General features: G+C 41.5%; 1 protein-coding gene across 1 annotated transcript in view; it reads right to left on the reverse strand.

Moving 5' to 3' along the window:
• Positions 1–744: 744 nt before the first annotated feature.
• Positions 745–22996, reverse strand: part of CCL28 (C-C motif chemokine ligand 28) — a 38045-nt gene continuing 15793 nt past the window's right edge. The window contains exons 2-3 of the mRNA XM_023545646.2: positions 11214–11340; positions 745–2419 (exon numbers count right to left, since the gene is read on the reverse strand). Of these exons, the coding sequence (XP_023401414.1) occupies positions 2227–2419; positions 11214–11340 (320 nt within the window). The 3' untranslated portion in view covers positions 745–2226. The remainder of the gene's footprint in view (positions 2420–11213; positions 11341–22996) is intronic.

The raw sequence follows: 22996 nt of genomic DNA on the forward strand, positions 1-22996 counted from the left end.
CACACAAGTAAAATTTTGCTGAAGGTCATTCAAAAGCAGTTGCAGCAGTACCTCAACAGGGAACTGCCAGAAATTCAAGCCACATTCAGAAGGGGATGTGGAATAAGGGATAACATTCCTGATGTCAGATGGATTCTGGCTGAAAGCAGAGAATATCAGAAAGATATTTACCTGTGATTTATTGACTATAAAAAGGCATTCAACTGTGTAAATCATAACAAATTATGGATAACACTGTGAAAAGTGAGAATCCAGAATACTTAATTGTGCTTATGCGGAACCTGTACATAGACCAAGAGGCAGTCTTTCAAACAAAACAAAGAGATACTGTGTGGTTTAAAGTCAGGAATGGTGTGCATCAGAACTGTGTCCTTTCACCATACTTATTCAATCTGTATGCTGAACAAATAATTTGAGAAGCTGGACTTTATGACGAAGAATGCAGCATCAGGATTGGAGGAAGACTCATTAACAACCTGTGTTATGCAGATGACACAACCTGCTTGCTGAAAGTGAAGAGGACTTGAAGAACTTACTGATGAAGATCAAAGACCACAGTCTTCAGTGTGGATTACATCTCAATGTAAAGAAAACAAAAATCCTCACAACTGGACCAATGAGCAACATTATGATAGAAGAGAAAAATAATGAAGTCAAGAATTTCATTTTGCTTGGATGCACAATGTACACCCATGGAAGCAGCAGTGAAGAAATAAAATGACATATTGTAGTGGAAAAATCTGCTGCAAAAGCCCTCTCTCGAGTGTTAAAAAGCAAAGATGTCGCTTTGAGGACTAAGGTGCTCCTGAGCCAACCCATGGTATTTTCAGTCACCTTATCTATTAAAAAAAAAAAAAAATTTTTTTTTTTTTAATCTATGCATGCAAAAGCTGGACCGTGAATAAGGAAGACTGGAGAAGAATCGATGCCTTTGAATTATGGTGTTGGCAGAGAATGTTGAATAGACCATGGACTGACAGAAGAACGAACAGATGTCTTGGAAGAAGTACAGCTAGAAAGCTCCTTAGAAGCAAGGGTAGTGACACCTCTTCTCATGTACTTTGGACATGTTATCAGGAGGGATCAGTTCCTGTAGAAAGACATCATGCTTGGTAGAGAGTCATCGAAAAAGAGGAAGGCCCTTGACAAGATGAACTGACAACAGTGGCTACAACAATGGTCTTGAGCATAACAAGGATTGTAAGGTTGATGCAGGACTTGGCAGTATTCATTCTGTTGTACATAGGGTTGCTATGAGTCACAACCAACTCGAGGGCACCTAACAACAACAACAATCTACTCAAACTCTTCTAAAAATGATATTCAGCTTAAAATTTTTGGTCTAGAAAATGAACACTAGCCTCCAAATGCAATAAGACACAAATTCATATAGGAAGCATTGTTGCCAAAACTATTAACCCTGAATCTTAGACAAACCCAGAATGTGGAACAGATTCCAGCCTAGACTCTTTTAAGAACGTCCTTGCCATGGAAAAATAGAAGGGAAAAAAGAAGATACTAAAGAGATATAGCAATTAAAGGACAAGTGTAAACATTGACTGGTTCCTGGATTGGGGGAAAAAGAAAAAATCAACTATATAAAATGCTCTGGAAATAGTTGGGAAGTTTTAATATGGACTACATATCTATTAGATGGAATTACTGTTAATTTTTATGTGTAAAACTGTTAATGGGATGATGTACGGAAGTGTATTAATTCTTGGGTGATGTCAAGTTATAACACTAAAAAGAATTTAGAGGTAAAGTGTCATAATGTTTGTAACTCATGTTCAAATGGTTCAGAAAAAAGTACATACGTACATAATATTTTAAAAATATTTTTGTATACACATATACAGACAGAGAGCAAATGTGACAAGATATGAGCAATGATTAATCTGGATGAAAGGTATACAGGTGTTCATTGTCCCATTCTTTCAACTTTTCTGTAGGTGTGGGGAAAATGCATAATAAAAAATAGGGGAAATTACATTAACATGCTCCTTTTAAAATATTATCTGATGATAAGTATTATCTTTCCATTTCATTTTTCAGTTGAACGTATTAGTTATGTTTGCATACTGTATAAACATTTCTTTAAAAGAAAACAGTATTTTGTTTTGCCCTGTTGGATTCCAATAAGGAATATTACAAATGGGAAATTTATAATCAGCCATGGCCAAGTTTCCTGCAGGAACCACCATTGTAGATTAATTTGTCAGCTCTCTAATAAGGAGTTCTATGACCAGATGTTTCATGTGTCCCCTGCTGTTCCCCTTTACTGGTCCTCTTGCTGTGGTGACTCTTCTTATGGCAAATGTTGCCTTTAGCATTTTTCTTGACTGCTTGTGCTTTCATCCACTGCTTAACAGTATGGCTGTGCGGGCTGGCACAGATTCTTCTGCGCCTGACATGAAGACTGACAAAAAAGGGAACAAAAAATTACTGATAGTAAACACAAATCAAATAAAAACATAGTGACTTACAGGCAGTTCCTGGAGGCGGAGCCACGATGGCAGAATAGGCAGATGCTTCCTGCAAGCCCTCTTACAACAAAGACCCAAAAAAACAAGTGAAACGAGTATATTTATAACAAGCTAGGAGCCCTGAACATCAAAGGCAAGCTTCAAAAAGAAACTGAGGGGCAGGGGGAGGAAGAGATGGTTCATAAACAGAGAGGAGTTACCGTAACTGAATCGTGGGGAGCCCTCAGGCACCATTCCCGGAGCGGCCACAGCAGGCTGGTACTAGCATTTGGCTGCAGTTTCCTCAGGGAGAAGCAGCCAGCCACACAGCCTACTCACACCTCCAGAACCAGAGAAGAACTGTGCTCTGGGCAAAAGCTAAGTACTTGCGTATATTTTACCGCGTGCCCCCCACCCCAAGGTGGCTTCAGCAGCTGATTTCCCTGGGCCCAAGATAGGCACTGTTGAGTGCCTAGAGCCATCCTCCCAGCCTTGGAGAAGGAATAAATTTGCAATTGGGGGAAAAGATAATTTGCCAGCTCCACTAACTGGGGGAGCTCAGGACAGAAGCGGCTCCTGTCCAGGCATAAGCGGTCAGTGGACTTTGAGTACATTTTCCCTCTGCATGGACCTGTGTGGGCCTATTTCAGGAGAATAGGCCCTTGATGGCAGACTCCAATCGTTTCAGCTATGCAGCAGAGAGGTGGGTATTTGATGTTTGACATCGCCTTGCCCATTAAACAGGGTCCTCACCTACCCACATCAGGGGCCTAAGGACTAGTGGCTCCACTCAGGTCACCCAGCCACCCGCGGCAGGAGTCCAAGGATAACCAGTACCTCCCAGTCCTCACAACCAAAAGCATTGGCTGCCCATGGTCCGTGTGCAGAACCCACCCACCTGTACACTCTAGGGAACAGGGACACGCTTTCCTCAGAGACACGTGGGAGATGATTCTCAGCCCCACCCTTGTTCAGAGTGTGACCCCCTGCTGCAACCAGATACTACCAATCACCCCTGCCCCTCTAAGAGTGTAGGACAGAGCCTGTACCACACAGTTGATGATCAGCTACCTGGAAACCTGAGCTGAATTCATATAAGTGAATGGACTCCTAGACTGATATACCTGATAACAGCTCTAGCCATCTGGGGCAGGACTTCAGAGCTCCAGAGGTGAAAATAATCAAGCTGGCTCACTCAAGCAACCCATATGGGCATATCAAAACAAAACAAAGCAAGAAGCTACGACACAGTAAGCAAACATAAAATAAACTAATACAATAACTTATAGATGGCTCAGAAATAACAGTCAACATCAAGTCACATAAAGAAACAGGCCGTGATTGCCTCAACAAGTTCTCAGAACAAAGAATCCAGGGATCTTCTAGATGAAAGTACATTCCTGGAATTACCAGAGGCAGAATATAAAAGATTAATATACAGAACCCTTCAAGACATCAGGAAGGAAATGAGGCAATACACAGAACAAGCCAAGGAACACACAGATAAAGCAGTTGAAGAAATTGAAATGATTATTCAGGCAGTTCCCACTCTCGGACTCTGTGTATTCTTAGAGACTGAATCCTAAAGCTGAGGACCATGTGGTTAAAAATTGACCTTACGTACATCATTGCCTGTGGTTCCTTAGACATCAGCAAAAAGTATTAAAAGAGAGAGAGAGAGGAGGAGAAGGAAAAGGGAGGAGGAGGAAGAGGAACAGAGGAATAAGAAAGAGGAGAAAGAGAAGGAACAGAAGAAGAGGAAGAAGGAAAAAAAGAAACATGTGAAAATAATTCTCTTCCCTACCAGCACAACCTGTCCAAGGCAAGGTCATGGAAGCTCCTTAAACACATTCAAGCTCCCTGAGGGACCAAATTACTGGGCTGAGGGCTGTGGGCACCATGGTCTCAGGGAACATCTAGCTCAATTGACATAACATAATTTATAAAGAAAATGTTCTATATTCTACTTTGATGAGCAGCGTCAGAGGTCTTAAAAGCTTGAGTGGCCATCTAAAATACTCCAGTAGTCTTGCCCCATCTGGAGCAAGAGAGAACGAAGAAAACCAAAGACACAAGGGAAAGATTATTCCAAAGAACTAATGGATCACAAATACCACAGCCTCTACCAGACTGAGCCCAGCACAACTAGATGGTACCTGGCTACCACCACCGACTACTCTGACGGGGATCACAGTAAAGGGTCCCAGACAGAGCTGTAGAACAGAATTCTAACTCAAAAAAAAAAAAAAAACCAGAGTTACTGGTCTGACAGAGACTGGAGAAACCCTGAGACTATGGCCCCCAGGCACCCTTATAACTCAGTAATGAAGTCACTCCTGAGGTTCACGCTGCAGCCAAAGATTAGAGAGGCCCGTAAAACAAAATGAGACTAACTGGGTGCACCAGACCAGGGGCAAGGACAAAAAGGCATGAGGGGACAGGAAAGATGGTAGTGGGGAGCCCAAGGTCGAAAAGCGGTGAGTGTTGACATGTTGTTGGATTGGCAACCACTGTCACAAAACAATAAATAAACAAATTGTTTAATGAAAAACTAGTTTGCTCTGTAAACCTTCATCTAAACCAAAAACTGAACCCATTGCCGTCGAGTCGATTCCGACTCATAGCGACCCTATAGGACAGAGTAGAACTGCCCCATAGAGTTTGCAAGGAGCGCCTGGTGGATTTGAACTGCTGACCGCTTTGTTAGCAGCCGTAGCACTTAACCACTACATCACCAGGGTTTCCCTTCATCTAAAGTACAATTTTTAAAAAATTGAAAAAAAAATTAATTCTCTTCCCTGGCTCCAAGTTCCAGCCAACGAAATCAATTCATTCCTCACTGCCCATCTCAAATACATCCTCCTCCATAAGATTTTCCCAGGTCCTCTCAGCTAAACACTTTCTTTCCTTTGAGCCTTTATGATGCTGGTTGCCTCTCTTCTAGCACTTAGCTTACTCTGTCTTTTGATTACTTGTCTCACTCCTTCTATAGAAGTTATGCTCCTTGACGGACGAATGATCCAGAAGTGTCTTGAAAACGCTCTGTCCACAGTAGGAATTCAGTAATTAGTTGTAGATATGAAGAGAAAATGGTTCAAAATAAAGACAGGCTGGTTTTGTTTTCAATAAAACAGCCAACTAAAACATTCTATGTATTTGTTAACATTTAACAGCTCTTAAGAGCTCAGCTGCTAACCAAAAGGTCAGCAGTTCGAATCCACCAGCCGCTCCCTGGAAACCCAATAGGGCCGTTCTACTCTCTCCTATAGGGTCGCTATGAGTTGGAATCGACTCGACGGCAATGGATTTGGTTTAGTTTTTTTTATACCACATCTCGGAATATGTTTGCATTTTCATTGGGTTGGCAGGACCCTAGAGCAGCATCCACAGGTTCTGGTAACTGGAAGAATTTGTTACAAAAGATATGGCTTTTAATTCCCCCATCAGGTGCTATTCAGCTCTTAAATCCGCCGACTGTACATACACAATATTTCTGTGTCCCACTAAATGGAAACCTCTGACCACATTGTGGAGAGTTGTGACTCCTGAGAAACGACGAGGCAAATTCTTTTTTCCACACAAGGATAGGTAGAGACAGCCTGATGGACCTAAAGGAGTGATCCTGCCATAGAAATTATATCTCTGATTGTTCCCTGAACTCTTGTTTCTTCATCTGTTCACATGCATACTCTTTAGTAAAACAATTTAAAAACAAGAAAACCTTTATGGTTATGTTGAATGTCAGAAAACGGGAAACACAACAGCCCTTCACAACCATCTTTGAAAAAATACTCAAGCCTCCTGTCTTAGTCATCTAGTGCTACTATAAAAGAAATACCACAAACGGATGGCTTTAACAATCAGAAATTTATCTCTTCACAGAAAAGTAGGCTAAAAGTCCAAATTCAGGGTGTCAGCCCCAGGGGAAGGCTTTCTCTCTGTCTGTCAGCTTTCTTATCAATCATTCCTCAGACTAGGAGCTTCTATGTGCAGGGACCCCAGGTGCTCTGCTACCAGTACTTCTTTCTGTGTACTTCCCTTTCCTTTTTATCTCTTGAGGGATAAAAGGTGGTTCAGGCCACACCCCAGGGAAACTCCCTTTATATTGGATCAGGAATGTGACCTGGGTAAGGGTGTTACAATCCCACTCTAATCCTCTTTAACATAAAATTACAATCACAAAATGGAAGATAGCCATACATACTGGGAATCGTGGCCCAGCCAAATTGATTCACACATTTTATGGGGGACATAATTCAATCCGTGACACCTCCCAAATAACCCTGCATTTTCCTCCCAACAGATAACGTCTATATCATTCAAGACATCTCAGCCTATGCCCAAGATAAACAACTTTGCATTGTGTTTCAGCTTAGAAACAGCCAGATGCTCCTTAATGAAGTCACTGTAGAAGGGTTCAGATAAGTAAACTCCATCACACATCAATAATTACAAGGATCATTTATAGTGTGTGAAATAAAAGACCTATTTCTAAGCAGAAAGAAACAGAAAAGAGATCCAGTAAGTTCACTGTAAGTTTATTTGTATTAATTAATTATAATAACAGATGCTATCGGGAATTATATTTCAAATCTTAGCCATGTTTTCTGAATCTAAAATACTTGTCTCAAATCTTAAAGTCTTTACACATAGGGTTAAGGGACTACATTTTGGATAAGTAAAGACATGCATGCTCTATAGTAAAACTATTTAAAAACAAGAGAAACTTTATGTTGACTGTCAAGAAACCAGAAACACAGCCGAGAGGATCCATTACTTATGATAAAAAAAAATATTACATAGTTGTCACGGGTTGAATTGTGTTCCCCCAAAATATCTGTCAACTTGTCTAGGCCATGATCCCCAGTATTGTGTGATTGCCCTCCATTTTGTCGACTGATGTGATTTTCATATGTGTTGTAAATCCTATCTCTACGATGTTAATGAGAAGGGATTATTGGCAGTTATGTTGTTGAGGCAGGACTCAATCTACAAGGTTAGGTTGTGCCTTAAGCCAATTTCTTTTGAGATATAAAAAAGAGAAGCAAGCAGAGACCTGGGGACCTCATACCTGCAAGAAAGCAGCACCAGGAGCAGAGCACGTCCTTTGGACCTGAGATTCCTGCACTGAGAAGCTCCTAGACCAAGGGAAGATTGATGACAAGGACCTTCCCCCAGAACCAATAGAGAGAGAAAGCCTTCCCCTGGAACTGGCACCCTGAATTCAGACTTCCAGTCTCCTGAACTGTGAGAGAATAAATTTCTCTTTGTTAAAGCCATCCACTTGTGGTATTTTAGTTATAACAGCACTAGATAACTAAGACTATAGTCAAATTTAATCTTGAGACCAGGATCCCAAATGCTCTGTATTTTTCAGCTTTCTTATCAGCACAGAGAGGTTAATTTATAAACTTGTAGTTGAGTAAACTAAGTATTTTTAGGTCTAAGAGTTTGGCTTCGTAGTTTACCTTTAATTAAAATTGAGTTCTTCTCTAAATGAAGACTTGGGTTTCTCATCTTATTTTCCCTTATCAAAGTGAGGGCTTGGATCATTTCTGCTCCTGTATCTTTTAGATCTCTACCCCTCACCTGGTTATTGTGAAGAAACTTCTCTGAAAATCCTGTTACCAGTTGTATTCCCTTTATAATCCTCAGAATCTGTCTCTTATACACTCACAGAAACTTCTAGTTCTTTCCCCACACCTCTCTGGGAGTCTCACAGGAGCACTGATGAGCTTTGAAGCCTCCTTTAGTCTGATGGGCCCCAGCCCAGTGAAGTGAAAAGAATTGAGAAGATCTGAGGACTTGGAGTTTCTGAGAGCAACCAGGGTAAACTCAGGCAGATATAGTTCAGCTATGTCAATGTGACACTGACATCCAGTTGTTTCCAAGTACTTTGAATATTCTTTATTCATGAACTGGCTATGAATTTTTCACTCTTCAACTATTATCAAGAATATTAAGACTAAATAAAAGACATGTAGAAACTGAATTAGGCATATACTAAGGGAGCTTTTTTCAAAAAAGTTGGGCATTCGAGGCACCCCTCAGAAGGCACCTCATTAGTTGTATATCCCTCAAATCGCTGCAGGTTGCACTGGTTCCCACTGACTAACCACCTGAGTCAATGGGTCCAGCATGGTTGCATGGACTGAGGAGATTCTAAGAGAGTTCTAAATGGTCTCCCTTCTCCCACATAGACACCAGTGTTTACCAAACATTTGGACCAGGAACTAGCTCCCTTCTCAGTCACTCATCTGACCCTGAGGGTGGTTTTTAAACTTTGTTAGATAGATCTCAGATGCTTTGAAGATCTTATAAAACCTACAGACCTTCTCAGCAGGAAAATGCTCATATGTTCATACACGAAGATTTCAGGGTGCTCACAGCCCCCTAATATGAAGCAATTCTATCCATGGAGCTCTAATAAACTCATCCTCTGAACTCCTAAGAACCCTTGTCTTGGATCCCTCTTAAAGGGAAAATATGTATCTCAAATCTGAGAATAGTTTGCAGAACCCAGCTGGATAAGGACTCCCCTGGACACCCCAGGAGAGCAAGGTCTATTTTGTCAAAGCTGCATCCCCAGCACATAGAAGGGTGGTTGGTACATAGTCATCAGTCAAGAAACATTGGTTGAATTAACTGAATGGAAGACAAAGGTCCCCAGGCTGTGGAAAATTCCACTGCCTCAAGCAGCTTGCTTGGCACACCCCATAACTTTACATTAAAATCCCGGCTCCTTTGCTTGACTCGCCCCATAGCTTTACACTGAAGTCCTGATTCCCTCCTCCTTAACTGCTGCCCCAAACTAGAGGAAACTGGCAGAAACCAGTTAAAGTGCCATTTTGACATTCCGTATAACCTTTCAGCTCATTAAATACCTCATACATAGAAACTTCTTTGCCTCTGGATAGAGTTTAGCTGCCATTTTCTGAACATGGGATGCATAAAGTTATATGTAAACCCCCTTGCACCTGTGTAGTATGATTAAGAATGTTGCTGATATAACTTGTATGAACTTGCTACTTGTAAACCCCTTAAAAGTAACCTTCCCCCTCACCCTTCCTGAGCAGTCTTGGTGGCAGTAGCTCCAACTGTTCCTTTCCTTGTGCAGTGAAATAAAGGTGGCTTTCTACTCTCACCATAGTCTCTCATTTATTAGCTAAGATGAGCCGCATCGAGCAGAACCTGAGGTTTCCACCTGGCAACATTTCAATAAACAAGGCTCCCAAATGACTCCAGGGAGCTCAGGCATGATTTAGGAAATAATACTGTAATCATTATTCCCTATCCTTGAGCATAGAGATGTGACCCACCTGGGCTCACAAGGACTCATGAGGACACATCAACTGGGCCCTGAGATAAAGACAATAGATAGAATAATCTTCGAAAATATCTTCTAGAGAAACTGTCACTTAAGCTAGAACACAGAAGACATTGCACTCTTATCTTTTTCTATTAGCGTTTAGTGAACAGAAAATCTGTTGGACCAATGAAGACCCTCCTGACTATTGGTTACTGAAAACTGCACCAATGATTGTTAAGAAAGACAATTCAAAATGTAGGATTACAGTTTCTAGCCAATTTGTGAAAAGGTAAAGCTTTCAATGGTTTTGCCTGTTTGTAATGTTAATATATACTGATGACTCTGTAACCTTCCTTGGACTCGGGCAGACATGGCTGTGGCAGCATGCTTGTCCATTTTCCCATTCTTGCTTATTCTGTAATATTTCTTTAGACTCAGGCAGAAACAGCTCTAGTGACATGCTTGTCCACTTTCCACTTTTGCCTTTTTGAACATATGCCAAATAAAACTTTCTTTTTGCTTTACTAAACTTTGTGATTTCTTCCCCCTACAACAGGTATATGCAATGGGCTTATTTGCAGCCCAAAGAAAGGGGCACCAACTGTTAAAAGTGTTAAAATCAGCTTGCCAGGGAGATGTCCAACATGATTTGAAGGAGCTGCAATGGAGTTTTGGGAGAGGGTTTTACGGTCAGGCGCTATCGATTTTGAGAAATCTTGGAGGTCTACAGTGTTCTGAACTGAGACACCTGGGTTCACATCCTATTTCTGTCAAGCTTTAGCTACGTGAGACCACATGAGCTACGTGATTTCTCCAGTCATAGCTTTTTCCTCTGTGGTACAGAGATCATTTATATCTATCTCACAGCATTGTTATCAGAATTCAATCATTTGCTAAATGCCAATGTGCTCTAGATTTGAGAGCCTCAGTGGAGGTGGGGTAGGGCTGGGAGAGTTCACAATAAGCCAAGACCCAGAATCAAATGAGAAATAGGACTGAATGTGTGCTTGGATTGAATGTTCCACTTGTGGCAGGTGCAGACATTCTTATACTTCTTTTGAGCCTTATAATATACTCCTGATGAAGTCGGAGAATAATATGATAGTAATCTATATACTTGCCTGGGAAAAGTTAAAGCCATGAAAGAACAAAGTCACCTTTGCTTTCCTTTTTCATTCAAAGGCTTTCTTGTTTTGCTTAGGAAAGTCATTAACATTTCCTGGTGCCAGAGAGCACTTAGTTCTTACCAGACTCTGCACTGAAGCGGGGGAGGCTAATGTGGGGCTCTGGACCTCCCTGCAGAAAAAATTCACTCCAGGGTGCACTATTTCCTCTGCCCTCCCTAGTTTGATTGATTATTGGTGATACGTGGTGTGTTAGGCAAAGTCCTGGAGAAATAGTCACTGCAGGTTTAGACACCCATGCTGAAGAGCACTCACATGACAGCGGCCAGGTCACAATCCCCATCGGCCCTCTGAATGCGACACGTAGTCACTCTTTCCAGAAGCCTTCTGGAAATATGATGTGAAACTTCGGTGCAACAGCTGGAGGCAATGGGAAGTATGGCTGAAAGAAGAAAAGTAAGAAAATGTTAAACCTTACAGTTTATAGACCATTAACCTTGTTAAAATATGTGTTGGAATTCTAACCCCTATAACTGTGGAGGTAACCCTGTTTGGAAATAGGATTTCCTTTGTTACGTTAATGAAGACAAATCAGTGTAGGGTGTATCCTAAACCTAGTAACTCCTGAGTTATAAAAAAGATTAGACACAGAGATAAACAGACAGAGGAGAAGACAGATGTCCTATGAGGATAGTCTACACACCAAGGAACAAAGAAATGCACGGGGCTACTGACAAAGAGAAGATTTCAAAGGGCCTCTCGAGAAGACAAAATAAAGTATTATAATGACATGTGCAAAGAGCTGGAGCTGGAAAACCAAAAGGGAAGAACACGCTCGGCGTTTCTCAAGCTGAAAGAACTGAATAAAAAAGTCAAGCCTCGAGTTGCAATAGTGAAGGATTCCATGGGGAAAATATTAAATGACGCAGGAAGCATCAAAAGAAGATAGAAGGAATACACAGAGTCATTATACCAAAAAGAATTAGTCGATATTCAACCATTTCAAGAGGTGGCATATGATCAGGAACCGATGGTACTGAAAGAAGAAGTCCAAACTGCTCTGAAGGCATTGGTGAAAAACAAGGCTCCAGGAATTGATGGAATATCAATTGAGATGTTTCAACAAACAGATGCAGCGCTGGAGGTGCTCACTCGTCTATGCCAAGAAATATGGAAGACAGCTTCCTGGCCAACTGACTGGAAGAGACCTATATTTGTGCCTATTCCCAAGAAAGGTGATCCAACCGAATGTGGAAATTATAGAACAGTATCAATATCACACGCAAGCAAAATTTTGCTGAAGATCGTTCAAAAGTGGCTGCAGCAGTATATCAACAGGGAACTGCCAGAAATTCAGGTGGATTTCAGAAGAAGACGTGGAACCAGGGATATCATTGCTGATGTCAGATGGATCCTGGCTGAAAGCAGAGAATACCAGAAGGATGTTTATCTGTGCTTTATTGACTATGCAAAGGCATTCGACTGTGTGGATCATAACAAACTATGGATAACACTGCAAAGAAAGGGAGTTCCAGAACACTTAATTGTGCTCATGAGGAACCTTTACATAGATCAAGAGGCAGTTGTTCAGATAGAACAAGAGGATACTGATTGGTTTAAAGTCAGGAAAGTTGTGCATCAGGGTTGTATTCTTTCACCATACCTATTTAATCTGTATCCTGAAAAAATAATACGAGAAGCTGGACTATATGAAGAAGAACGGGGCATCAGGATTGGAGGAAGACTCATTAACAACCTGCGTTATGCAGATGACACAACCTTGCTTGGTGAAAGTGAAGAGGACTTGAAGCACTTACTAATGAAGATCAAAGACCACAGCCTTTAGTACGGATTACGCCTCAACATAAAGAAAACAAAAATCCTCACAAATGGACCAATGAGCAACATCATGATAAATGGAGAAAAGATTGAAGTTGTCAAGGATTTCATTTTACTTGGATCCACAATCAACAGCCATGGGAGCATAGTCAAGAAATCCAAAGACGCATTGCATTGGGCAAATCTGCAGCAAAGGGCCTCTTCAAAGTTTTGAAGAGCAAAGATGTCACCCTGAAGACTAAGGTGCGCCTGACCCAAGCCATGGTATTTTCAATTGCATCATATGCATGTGAAAGCTGGACAATGAATAAGGAAGACCAAAGAAGAGTTGACGCCTTTGAATTGTGGTATTGGCAAAGAATATTGAATATACCTTGGACTGCCAAAAGAATGAACAAATCTGTCTTAGAAGAAGTACAACCAGAATGCTCCTTAAAAACAAGGATGGCGAGACTGCGTCTTACATACTTTGGACATGTTGTCAGGAGGGATCAGTCCCTGGAGAAGGACATCATGCTTGGCAGAGGACAGGGTCAGCAGAAAAGAGGAAGACCCTCAATGAGGTGGATTGACACAGTGGCTGCAACAATAAGCTCGAGCATAACAACGATTGTGAGGATGGCTCAGGACCAGGCAGTGTTTCGTTCTGTTGTGCATAGGGTCGCTATGAGTCGGAACCGACTCTACGGCACCTAACAACAACAACAACACTGACAAAGAAGGAATCGACTCAGCCTAGACTGATTTGGACTTTTAGTCTCAAGAACTGTGAGAAAATAAATTTCTTTTCTTTATAGCCACCCACCAAAAATAAGTAAATGATTAAAACATTTTTTAAAAAAGAAAAGCCACTCACTGTGGTTTTTCTATTACAGCAATACTAGGTAATGAAGACAGACCTAGATTTCACCATAAAGATTCCAGAGAAGCAGAATGTTAATCCACTCAAGCAAGTGGTAAACACTGGTCGATCTTGGACAGGACACATCCTCTACCTTTCCGGAATTTACACCGAATTTGGGAGAGATAAACCTTAAGATTGATACAGTAGCTGCAGCAATGGGCTCAAGCATAACAATTGTGAAGATGGCAAAGGACGCAGCAGTGTTTGTACTCAGGGTCTCTCTGAGTCGGAACCAACTCCAGGGCACCTAACAACAGCAAGCCTACAGACATAAAAAAGCTGAAGAGATTAAGAATAGCGCCAGGTCATGATGTCAGTAGGATTACAAAACTGACTTAACAAAGGCCAAAGGAGTGAAGTCAACAGAGTGTCCCACCCTGTTCTGAAGAGATAGGTAACAGGCCCCCGGAGCAGATTTGAAAGTTTTCCAGCTGGGAAGGCCCTGGCTGACTGAAAGATTTGGATGGGTGGAGAGAAATGGAGATATTTGTTCAGACTATGGAAACCCTGGTGGCGTAGTGGTTAAGTGCTATGGCTGCTAACCCAAGGGTCGGCAGTTTGAATCCGCCAGGTGCTCCTTGGAAACTCTATGGGGCACTTATACTCTGTCCTATAGAGTTGCTTTGAGTTGGAATCGACTCAATGGCATTGGGTTTGGTTTGGTTTGGTTAGAGTTCTGAGACAGGAAAGCCCAAGGCACATTTAGGTTCAGACTATTATCTGAATTGAGGATCTAGGAAGGTGAGTGATGGGAGATCTATTCATAAGATAGACTGAGGTCACACCACTGAAGCCTTGAGTGTCAGCCTGAGGAGGTTTGCTTTGTTAGTTGCCCTTGAGTCAATTCTGACTCATGGTGACCTCCTGACTGCAGAGTAGAACTGCCCTGTAGAGTTTTCAAGGCTGTGACCTTTTGGAAGCAGATCACCAGTCACATTTGGATGGGTTTGACCAGCCAGACCAGGCAACCTTTTAGCTAGTACCTGAAGACTTATTGTGCCACCCAGGGACTCATTTTATGAAATGGGGACCACTAAAAATTTGAGAAAGGAGAAGGGTTTTAGGAAAATTCACTTTGCAGTGATATAAAGTGTGGAGTGACTGGGGCAAGAGGTCAAATTAGGAGGAGCTTATGTTATCCAAGGAAACCCTGGTGGTGTAGTGGTTAAGTGCTACAGCTGCTGACCAAGAGATTGGCAGTTCAAATCTGCCAGGCGCTCCTTGGAAACTCCATGGGGCAGTTCTACTCTGTTCTGTAGGGTTACTATGAGTCGGAATCAACTCGACTGCAGTGGGTTTGGTTTTTTTTGGTTTATGTTATCCAAATGTAAGGAGATGAGAACAACGCAAATAAGAAGGGACTGTTATTCCTATACTAACGTGTATACCACAAATTGCTACGTGCCATGTACACACAGTACTCTTCTATGCTTCCCATATCACCAAGTGGGTAAAAACCAAACTCATTGCTGTTGAGCCCCATAGTGTTTCCAAGGCTGTAATCTTCATGGAAGCAGATTGCCACATCTTTTTCCTGTGCAGGGACTGGTGGGTTTCAATAGCCAACCTTTTGGTTAGCAGCTGAACTCTTAACCACTGTGTTACTAGGGTGCCTTACAAAGGGCTCCTTACAAAGTGGGTAGTGAATAAATATCTTTTTAGAAATTACAGCACAACAGTGGCTGCAGGTAGCAGCCTCATAACGCAGTTAGTCCGTGAATTAGGGGTCAAAAGAAATGGTTGGACTCTTCTGTAGTGTCAGCTCTAAGCAATAGAGCTATCCCTGACCTTGGGATAGGGAAAGCTCTCTGTACCCATGCCTTGACCTCATGGAATTGAGACAGAACCCCCACAGTGCTGTAATCTTTACCTGACTTCCTCCCCTACAGTGCTGTATTGCAAAATTGTTTTCTTTGCTGGGCTCCCCGCCCCGTCGCCCTTCTATTTGAATCCTGCTTTTTCTACTCTGTCCTATAGGGTCGCTATGAGTCGGAATCGACTTGATGGCACTGGGTTGTTTGGGTTTTGTTTGGAGAAACCAAAAAACCAAACCCACTGCCATCGGAGTTGATTCCTACTCACAGCGACTCTATAGTTTGCTTGGAGGTGACATGTAAACCCCATTGTACCTGCATAGTATGATTAAGAATGTTGCTGACCTTAACTTACATGAACTCCCTACTTGTAAACCCCTTTAAAAGTCACCTGCCTGCCTGCCCTTAGCAAGCAGTGTTGGCAGCAGTAACCACCGAGTCACTCCATTTCCTTGTACAATGAAATAAAGGTGCCTTTTTGTTCTCCCACCTCATTCTCTCGTTTATTGGCCAATACAAGCCATACCAAATAAGAGCCTGGGGTTTCCACCCTGTTAAAGAGTCATCAAACCTCGTCACAACTTTGGAGCAGAAAAGGAGCTGAATATGAGATTAAGAATGTATATGTGATTCACTCTCTGGCATCAAAGTTTTTGTTTATTCACTTATTCAACAAGCATTTATTGAGCAATTACAATGTTGCAAAAATAAACAAAACAATGTCTCTGTCCCCAAGAGGCTGTAGTGGAGGAGACAGATTTAGAACCAAATGCTTAGGACACAACCCCATTGGCCCACTATAATTCTACTTCCAGAATTCTATGCTTCAGAATGACTCACAAGTGATAAGAAAATGTGCGTGGCTTTTCACAGTAGTAAAACACTAGACACCACCTGTTATGGATTGAATTGTGTCCCCCTAAAATGTGTGTCAACTTGGCTAGGCCGTGATTTCCAAAATTGCATGATTGTCCACCATTTTGTCATGTGATGTGATTTTCCTATGTGTTGTAAATCCTATCTCTATGATGTTAATGAGCCAGGATTAAAGGCAGTTACGTTTATGAGGCAGGACTCAATCTACAAGATTAGGTTGTATCTTGAATCAATCTCTTTTGAGATATAAAAGAGAGAATCCAGCAGAGAGACAGCGAGACCTCATTACCACCAAGCAAGAAGAGCCAGGGGTGCACGCATCCTGTACTGAGAAGCTCCTACACTTAGAGAAAATTGATGACAAGGACTTTCCCCCAAAACCAACAGAAAGGGAAAGCCTTCCCTTGGAGCTCTGGCCCTGAATTCAGACTTCTAGCCTCCTAAACTGTAAGAGAATAAATTTCTATTTGCTAAAGCCATCCATTTGTGGATTGCCAGGCCTGTCTTCAGAGGTGCCTCTGGGTGTGTGGGGGTGGGGGCGGTTCAAACCGCCAGCCTTTCAATTAATAGTCGAGTGCTTAACTGTTTGTAAGTAGTTAAATAATGGTACATCCAAATGGCATAAAAGATAAAGTAGCTCTGTATATGCTAACATATATGAATTTGTCCACAATTTATTAAGTGAAAAAAGCAAGTTGCTGTACAAGAACCATAAATGATTCTATTTTTCTAAGACTATACATGCATACGTAAAAAAAAAAAAAAAAGGAAAGTGTATGAAAATATAGATTCTCAAATTTATAAGCAGCAATTACTTCTAGAGAGGGAAGGAAAATTTTCAACTAGCATGCCTTTATTTGTGATTTTTTTAAAACTTCAAAATTTCTTGGAAGGATATAGTGCTACAGAGATCTGAATCAATTCCTCTAGAGAACAGAAGATAGAGAAATTAACTCTATCTAGGGGAGCTAAGGTAGGCATCAGAGGACATAAAGTTTGGATTCAGTTTTAAAGAAGGAGTCAGAATTCACCTGTTTGAGAAATGCAGTGGCACATTCCAACCAGAAGGAAGGAACTGCATGCTCTGAGGACTAGGATAGAAGAACAGAATGCTTGTTTGGTAATGTATCTCACACAGTCTGAGGTCAAATCTGCAGAACCTGGTGTCTTAGACTGGGGCAAGTGTAACCTGGAACGATTTTTGTCAGTATTGGAACAGGAAGCTCAGGGTTGACCTCAGGCCATTTCCAGTCCCAGGGCCTAGAGAGAATGCCTTGACTCTGGGGATCTACTTCATCAAGGGCCAGGTTGGTCTGGGACCCTAGTCCCAGCACTCTGAGTAGGATATTTGTTAAGTTAACTGGAGCTCATGGCTTCATCTACCATGAGACCGGAAGAATTAGATGGTGCCCAGCTACCAACTGTTCTGATCAGGACCACAATAGATGGATCCTGATATAACGGGAGATAAATGTGGAACAGAATTCAAATTCTTAAAAAGTCCGGTCTTACTGGGCTGGTTGAGGCTAGAGGACTTCCTGAGGCTATTGCCCTGTGATATACTTTAAACCTTAAACTGAAATTATCCTTTGAGGTCATCTTTTAGCTAAACATTTATTTTGCTTAATATTTATTTTTTGAGATTAAAAAACCCACCCAGTGCCATTGAGTTGATTCCGACTCATAGCGACCCTGTAGGACAGAGTAGAACTGCTGCACAGAGTTTCCAAGGAGCACCTGGCTGATTTGAACTGCCGACCCTTTGGTTAGCAGCCATAGCACTTAAGCACTACCCCACCAGGGTTTCCTTTTTGAGATTAGCTTATAAAATAATGTCATGAGTAAATAAGTTTCTTAGAAGATTAAATGGTCAAAAATTACTCTAAAGCAAAGATGAGAATGTAAGGGGACAGGGAAACTAGAGTGCCGGAAATGGTACAACCAGAATGGAAGGAATGAGAATAATGACACATTGTGAAAAATGTAACCAATCCAATTTGTGTAAAAATTGTTAGATGGGAACCTAATTTGCTGTGTAAACTTTCACCTTAAACTCAATAAAATATTAATAAAAAAAAAGTTAACTGGAGTGCTTTCCTTCCAGAAAGAAAGCCTTTCACCTTCCTCTCCTGCCCCAACTTGCACTGAATAGACCACACGGCTCCATTTGGAATAGAATCTCAGTTTCAGATACAGATCAATAAAAACCTAACTTCAACCCTAGCTTGATTTTTTTTTTTTAATTCTCAGGAAATTAGATTATACATACAAATATCCCTAACATATATATTTTTTTGTATGTCTGAGTCATCTAGTGCTGCTATAACAGAAATATCACAAGTGGACGGCTTTAACGAACAGAAATTTATTTTCTCACAGTCTATTAGGCTAGAAGTCCAAATTCAGGGCATCAGCTCCAGGAGAAGGCTTTATCTTTTCTGTGGGCTCTGGAGGAAGGTCCTTCTCGTCAATATTCCCGAGGACTAGGAGCTTCTCCTGGAAGGAACCCTGGGTCCAAAGGACACACTCTGCTCCCGGTGCTTCTTTCTTGGTGGTATGAGGTCCCCAACTCTCTGCTTGCTTCCCTTTCATTTTATCCCTTGTAAGATAAAAGGTGGTACAGGCCACACCCCAGAGAAACTCCCTTTACACTGGATCAGGGATGCAACCTTAGTATAGCAAGGGTGCTACAATCCTACCCTAATCCTCTTTAACATAAAATTATAATCACAAAATGGAGGACAACCACACAATACTGGGAATCATGGCTCAGCCAAATAGATACACACATTTTGGGGGGGATGTAATTTAATTCATGACAATATATTAATTGTATATTTACATAAATCCAATTACAAAAATGTATGACTTCAATAAATTCTAAACCATGCATTTCTGAATTGTAGTAAAATATATACACCATGAAAGTTGAGTGTACTTCCAATTTTAAGTGTCTACTTCAGTGGAATTAATTATATTCACAATGTGCAACCATCACTACTATTTATATCCAAAGTATTGTCATTGGCCCACACAGAATCTCTGTACCCATTAAGAAATAAGTCCCCATTGTTCCTCCTCAGTCCCAATAACTAATCCACTTTCCGTCTGTGTGCATTTGTTTATTCTAGATATTTCATATCTGTGGGATCATACAATATTTGTCCTTTTGTGTCTGACTTACTTCACTTAGTGTAATATTTTCAAGGCTCATCCATTTTATAGTATGTATCAGAACTTCATTTCTTTTCGTGGCTGAATAATATCCCATTGTATGTGTCTATCACATTTTGTTTAGGTATTCATCTATTAATGGACTTTAGGTTGTTTGCACCTTTTGGCTATTGTGAACAGTGCTGCAATGAACATTGGTATCTATTTGAACCCCTGCTTTTAATTCTTCTGCGTATGCAGTGCAGTGAATTGTTATTATATGGGCCTTCTAGCCATGGTCTTGTAACTTCTACAAAATGATTGGGTGATGCTATGCAACTAAGGTGTTTGTGGCCCACTAAAGGGATTAGATAACCTACTAATAAAAATAAGGTGCATGGAACCCTTGTAGGGTATTGGTTGGTTTTGCCATCTCACTAGGCTTAAAGGGAGGCTATCCCAGAGATTGACATCTGTAATAGAATATAGACATTGAAGCATAATGTTCAATTAGTTCTTTCAGCATTCTTTCTTTATACTACCACCAAGAAGATCCAGGAGTGGAGCTCAACCTTTGGATCCAGGGTCCCTGTGCTGAGAACCTCCTAGGCCAAGGAGACAGAGAGTTGTAACACTGAAGACAGTGTGAGACCGCAGTGGCAGGGAACTGGCAGGCTAGACTTGCTGACTCATGGAGTGAGAGAACAGGATGCCTTCAGACAGGAGGCTTGCTGGCAGAATGGGGTGCCTCTGGGTACTTGTTGGTGGAGCTAGGCTTGCTGACGCATGGAGCAAGAGAGCTGAGTGCCTTCTGGCTGAAGTTTACTGGCAGAGTGGATTGCCTCCAGGCACTTATCGGTGGAGCTAAAGAGCTTTGGAACACTTGCTCCAGCAGGGCAAAAGCAGATAGTTAGTCTTAGGGGCTGAGAGGCCAAGGAACCAGGAAGCAGAAGCTCAAGAGATAAGGAACACAGGAAGCAGAGCTGCCTCAGCCTCAAAGAGTAGGGCCACAACCTCAAAGAGTAGGGCCACAACCTCAAAGAGTAGGGCCACAACCTCTAGGGTCTCAAAAGGTGGACTCACCACTCAGATGGACTAGGAGAATGGGGCTGCCCAAATGTGAGGGAGCAGAACTGCCATTCTGGTGGGCCTGGAAGGTGGAACTGAAGCCCAGGGCTGAGAGACTTCCGCTCAGAGTCTGAAGCATGTGGCCAACACCTAGAGCCTGAAGGACAGGGCCACTGTCTGAATAGTCTCAGAGAACAGAGGATTATTTTCAAAACTTAAGGGCTAATGCAATGTGTTCTGCTGACTCCCTTGGTGCCTGTTATCCCTTCTTTTCTTCCAGTTTCTCCCATTTGTAACAGAAATGTCTGTCTTGTGCCTGTTCCACCATTCTACTTTGGAAGCAGATAACTCGTATTCTAATTTCACAGATGAAGAAGAATTTTTGAATTTTGCACTTGGAACTGATTTAAGACTTTTGCTATGATATGATGGCCAAGGACATGAATTTTGGAGGGCCAAACGGTAGAATGTTATGGATTGAATTGTGTCCCCCTCAAAACATGTGTCAACTTGGCTAGGCCATGATTCCCAGTATTGTGTGATTGTCCACCATTTTTTCACCTGATGTGATTTTCCTATGTGTTATAAATCCTACCTCTATGATGTTAATGAGGCAGCATTAGAGGCAGTTATGTTAATGAGGCAGTTTTCAGTCTACAAGATAAGGTTGTGGTAAGTCAATCTCTTTTGAGATATAAAAGAGAGAAGTGAGCAGAGAGACATGGGGACCTCATACCACCAAGGAACAAGAGCCAGGAGAATTTTGCCTCCTTTAGACCCGGGATCCCTGTGCTGAGAAGCTCCTCAGTCCAGGAAGACTGATGACAAGGACCTTCTCCCAGAGCTGACAGAGGGAGAAAAGCCTTCCCCTGGAGCTGGCACCCTGAATTTGGACTTCTATCCTCCTAGACTGCGAGAGAATAAATTTCTCTTTGTTAAAGCCATCTACTTGTGGTGTTTCTGTTGTAGCAGCACTAGATAATTAAGACAATTAATTTCCTAAAATGAACTGTTTCTTCTTTTAGTTGTGTTGCCTATTCTCCAAGTTGAACGGTTTAATATCCCAAACAAGGTTTTGGGTTCATTCATCTTTTCTTCAATCCATTCGCTTATCTTACTGTATATGAATTACTACGCTACAACCAGTGCACATGGTTTGCACTTGACTACTAACCTAAAGGTTGGCAGTTTGAACCCACCCTGTGGTCTGAAAAAGAAAGGCCTGGCAATCTGTTTATACGAAGATTACAACCAAGAAAATCCTATGGAGCAGTTCTACTCTTTAATACATGGAGTCGCCATGGGTCAGAATCGAACTGACAGCAATAGGTTTGGTTTTTTTAATGCTAGAACCTGGGGGTAAAATGATGAATGGTCACTAGCTTCAAGGAGCTAGTACTCAGATCACTGCTATCAGTTGTAACCTAAACAATTATAAAATACGAAATGGACTTTCAGAAGCATTGTGGGAATTAAGAATCATAGGCAAGCCTATGTGCTTAGGAATTTGAGTTATCTGGGTTTATTGATTTCCAACTCAACCAATAGTTTTAAACCAGAAAAACACCCAACAATTACTAGGCAAATGTTAACCAGTTGTTTGAGGATCCTACGTACTTAGCAAACTGGCTTCCATTTCTCAAATAGAAATTTAGGATGGGTTCATCTGTAAATCACCTGACCTAAATCAGATTACCTACCAAAAGGCAAGAGGCAGTTCACCCTTGAGCTAAAGATTAGAGAGGCTCATAAAACAAACAATAATACACCTAGCTCAACCATATAAGACTAAAATGGCACACAAGGCATGAGGGGAAAGAAAAGCTGGAAGAATGAAAACGGGGAACCCAAGATTGATAAGGGGAGAGTGTTGACACATTGTGGGGTTGGCAAGCAATGTCACAAAACAATGTGTATTAATTGTCTAATGAGAAACTAATTTGCTCTGTAAACCTTCATCTAAAGCACAGTAAAAAGAAAAAAAGAAAAGAAAGAAAGAAAACTGACATCTTGTAGGCAGGCCTCTGCAGTTGTACTAAGGAAAGAAACAAAACAAAAAACAAAAACAAAAACCAAACCAGTTGCCGTCCAGTCTATTCTGACTTATAGTGACCCTATTTTTTTTTATAGGATGGAGTAGAACTGCCCCATACGGTTTCCAAGGAGCACCTGCTGGATTTAAACTGCCAACCTTTTGGTTAACAGCCGTAGCTCTTAACCATTATGCCACCGGGGTTTCCACATAAAAAGAACAGAGAATGTTAAAAAAAAGAAAAGAAAGAAAGACAAGAGGCTGGCTAGCATTTATTTCATGTTGGCAGATGCAGCTGGTGCCCTCCTGAGACAGTTGGAAATGTAAAAGACCAGGAAAGATGGAACCCTTTGAAGAAAAAGAGCACAAGGGGTTAGGCAATGAAAAAAGCAAACAGGTTATTTGGAACTAG

The sequence above is a fragment of the Loxodonta africana genome, chromosome 2 (genome assembly GCF_030014295.1).
Source record: "Loxodonta africana isolate mLoxAfr1 chromosome 2, mLoxAfr1.hap2, whole genome shotgun sequence".
In the NCBI taxonomy this organism is placed as follows: Eukaryota; Metazoa; Chordata; class Mammalia; order Proboscidea; family Elephantidae; genus Loxodonta; species Loxodonta africana.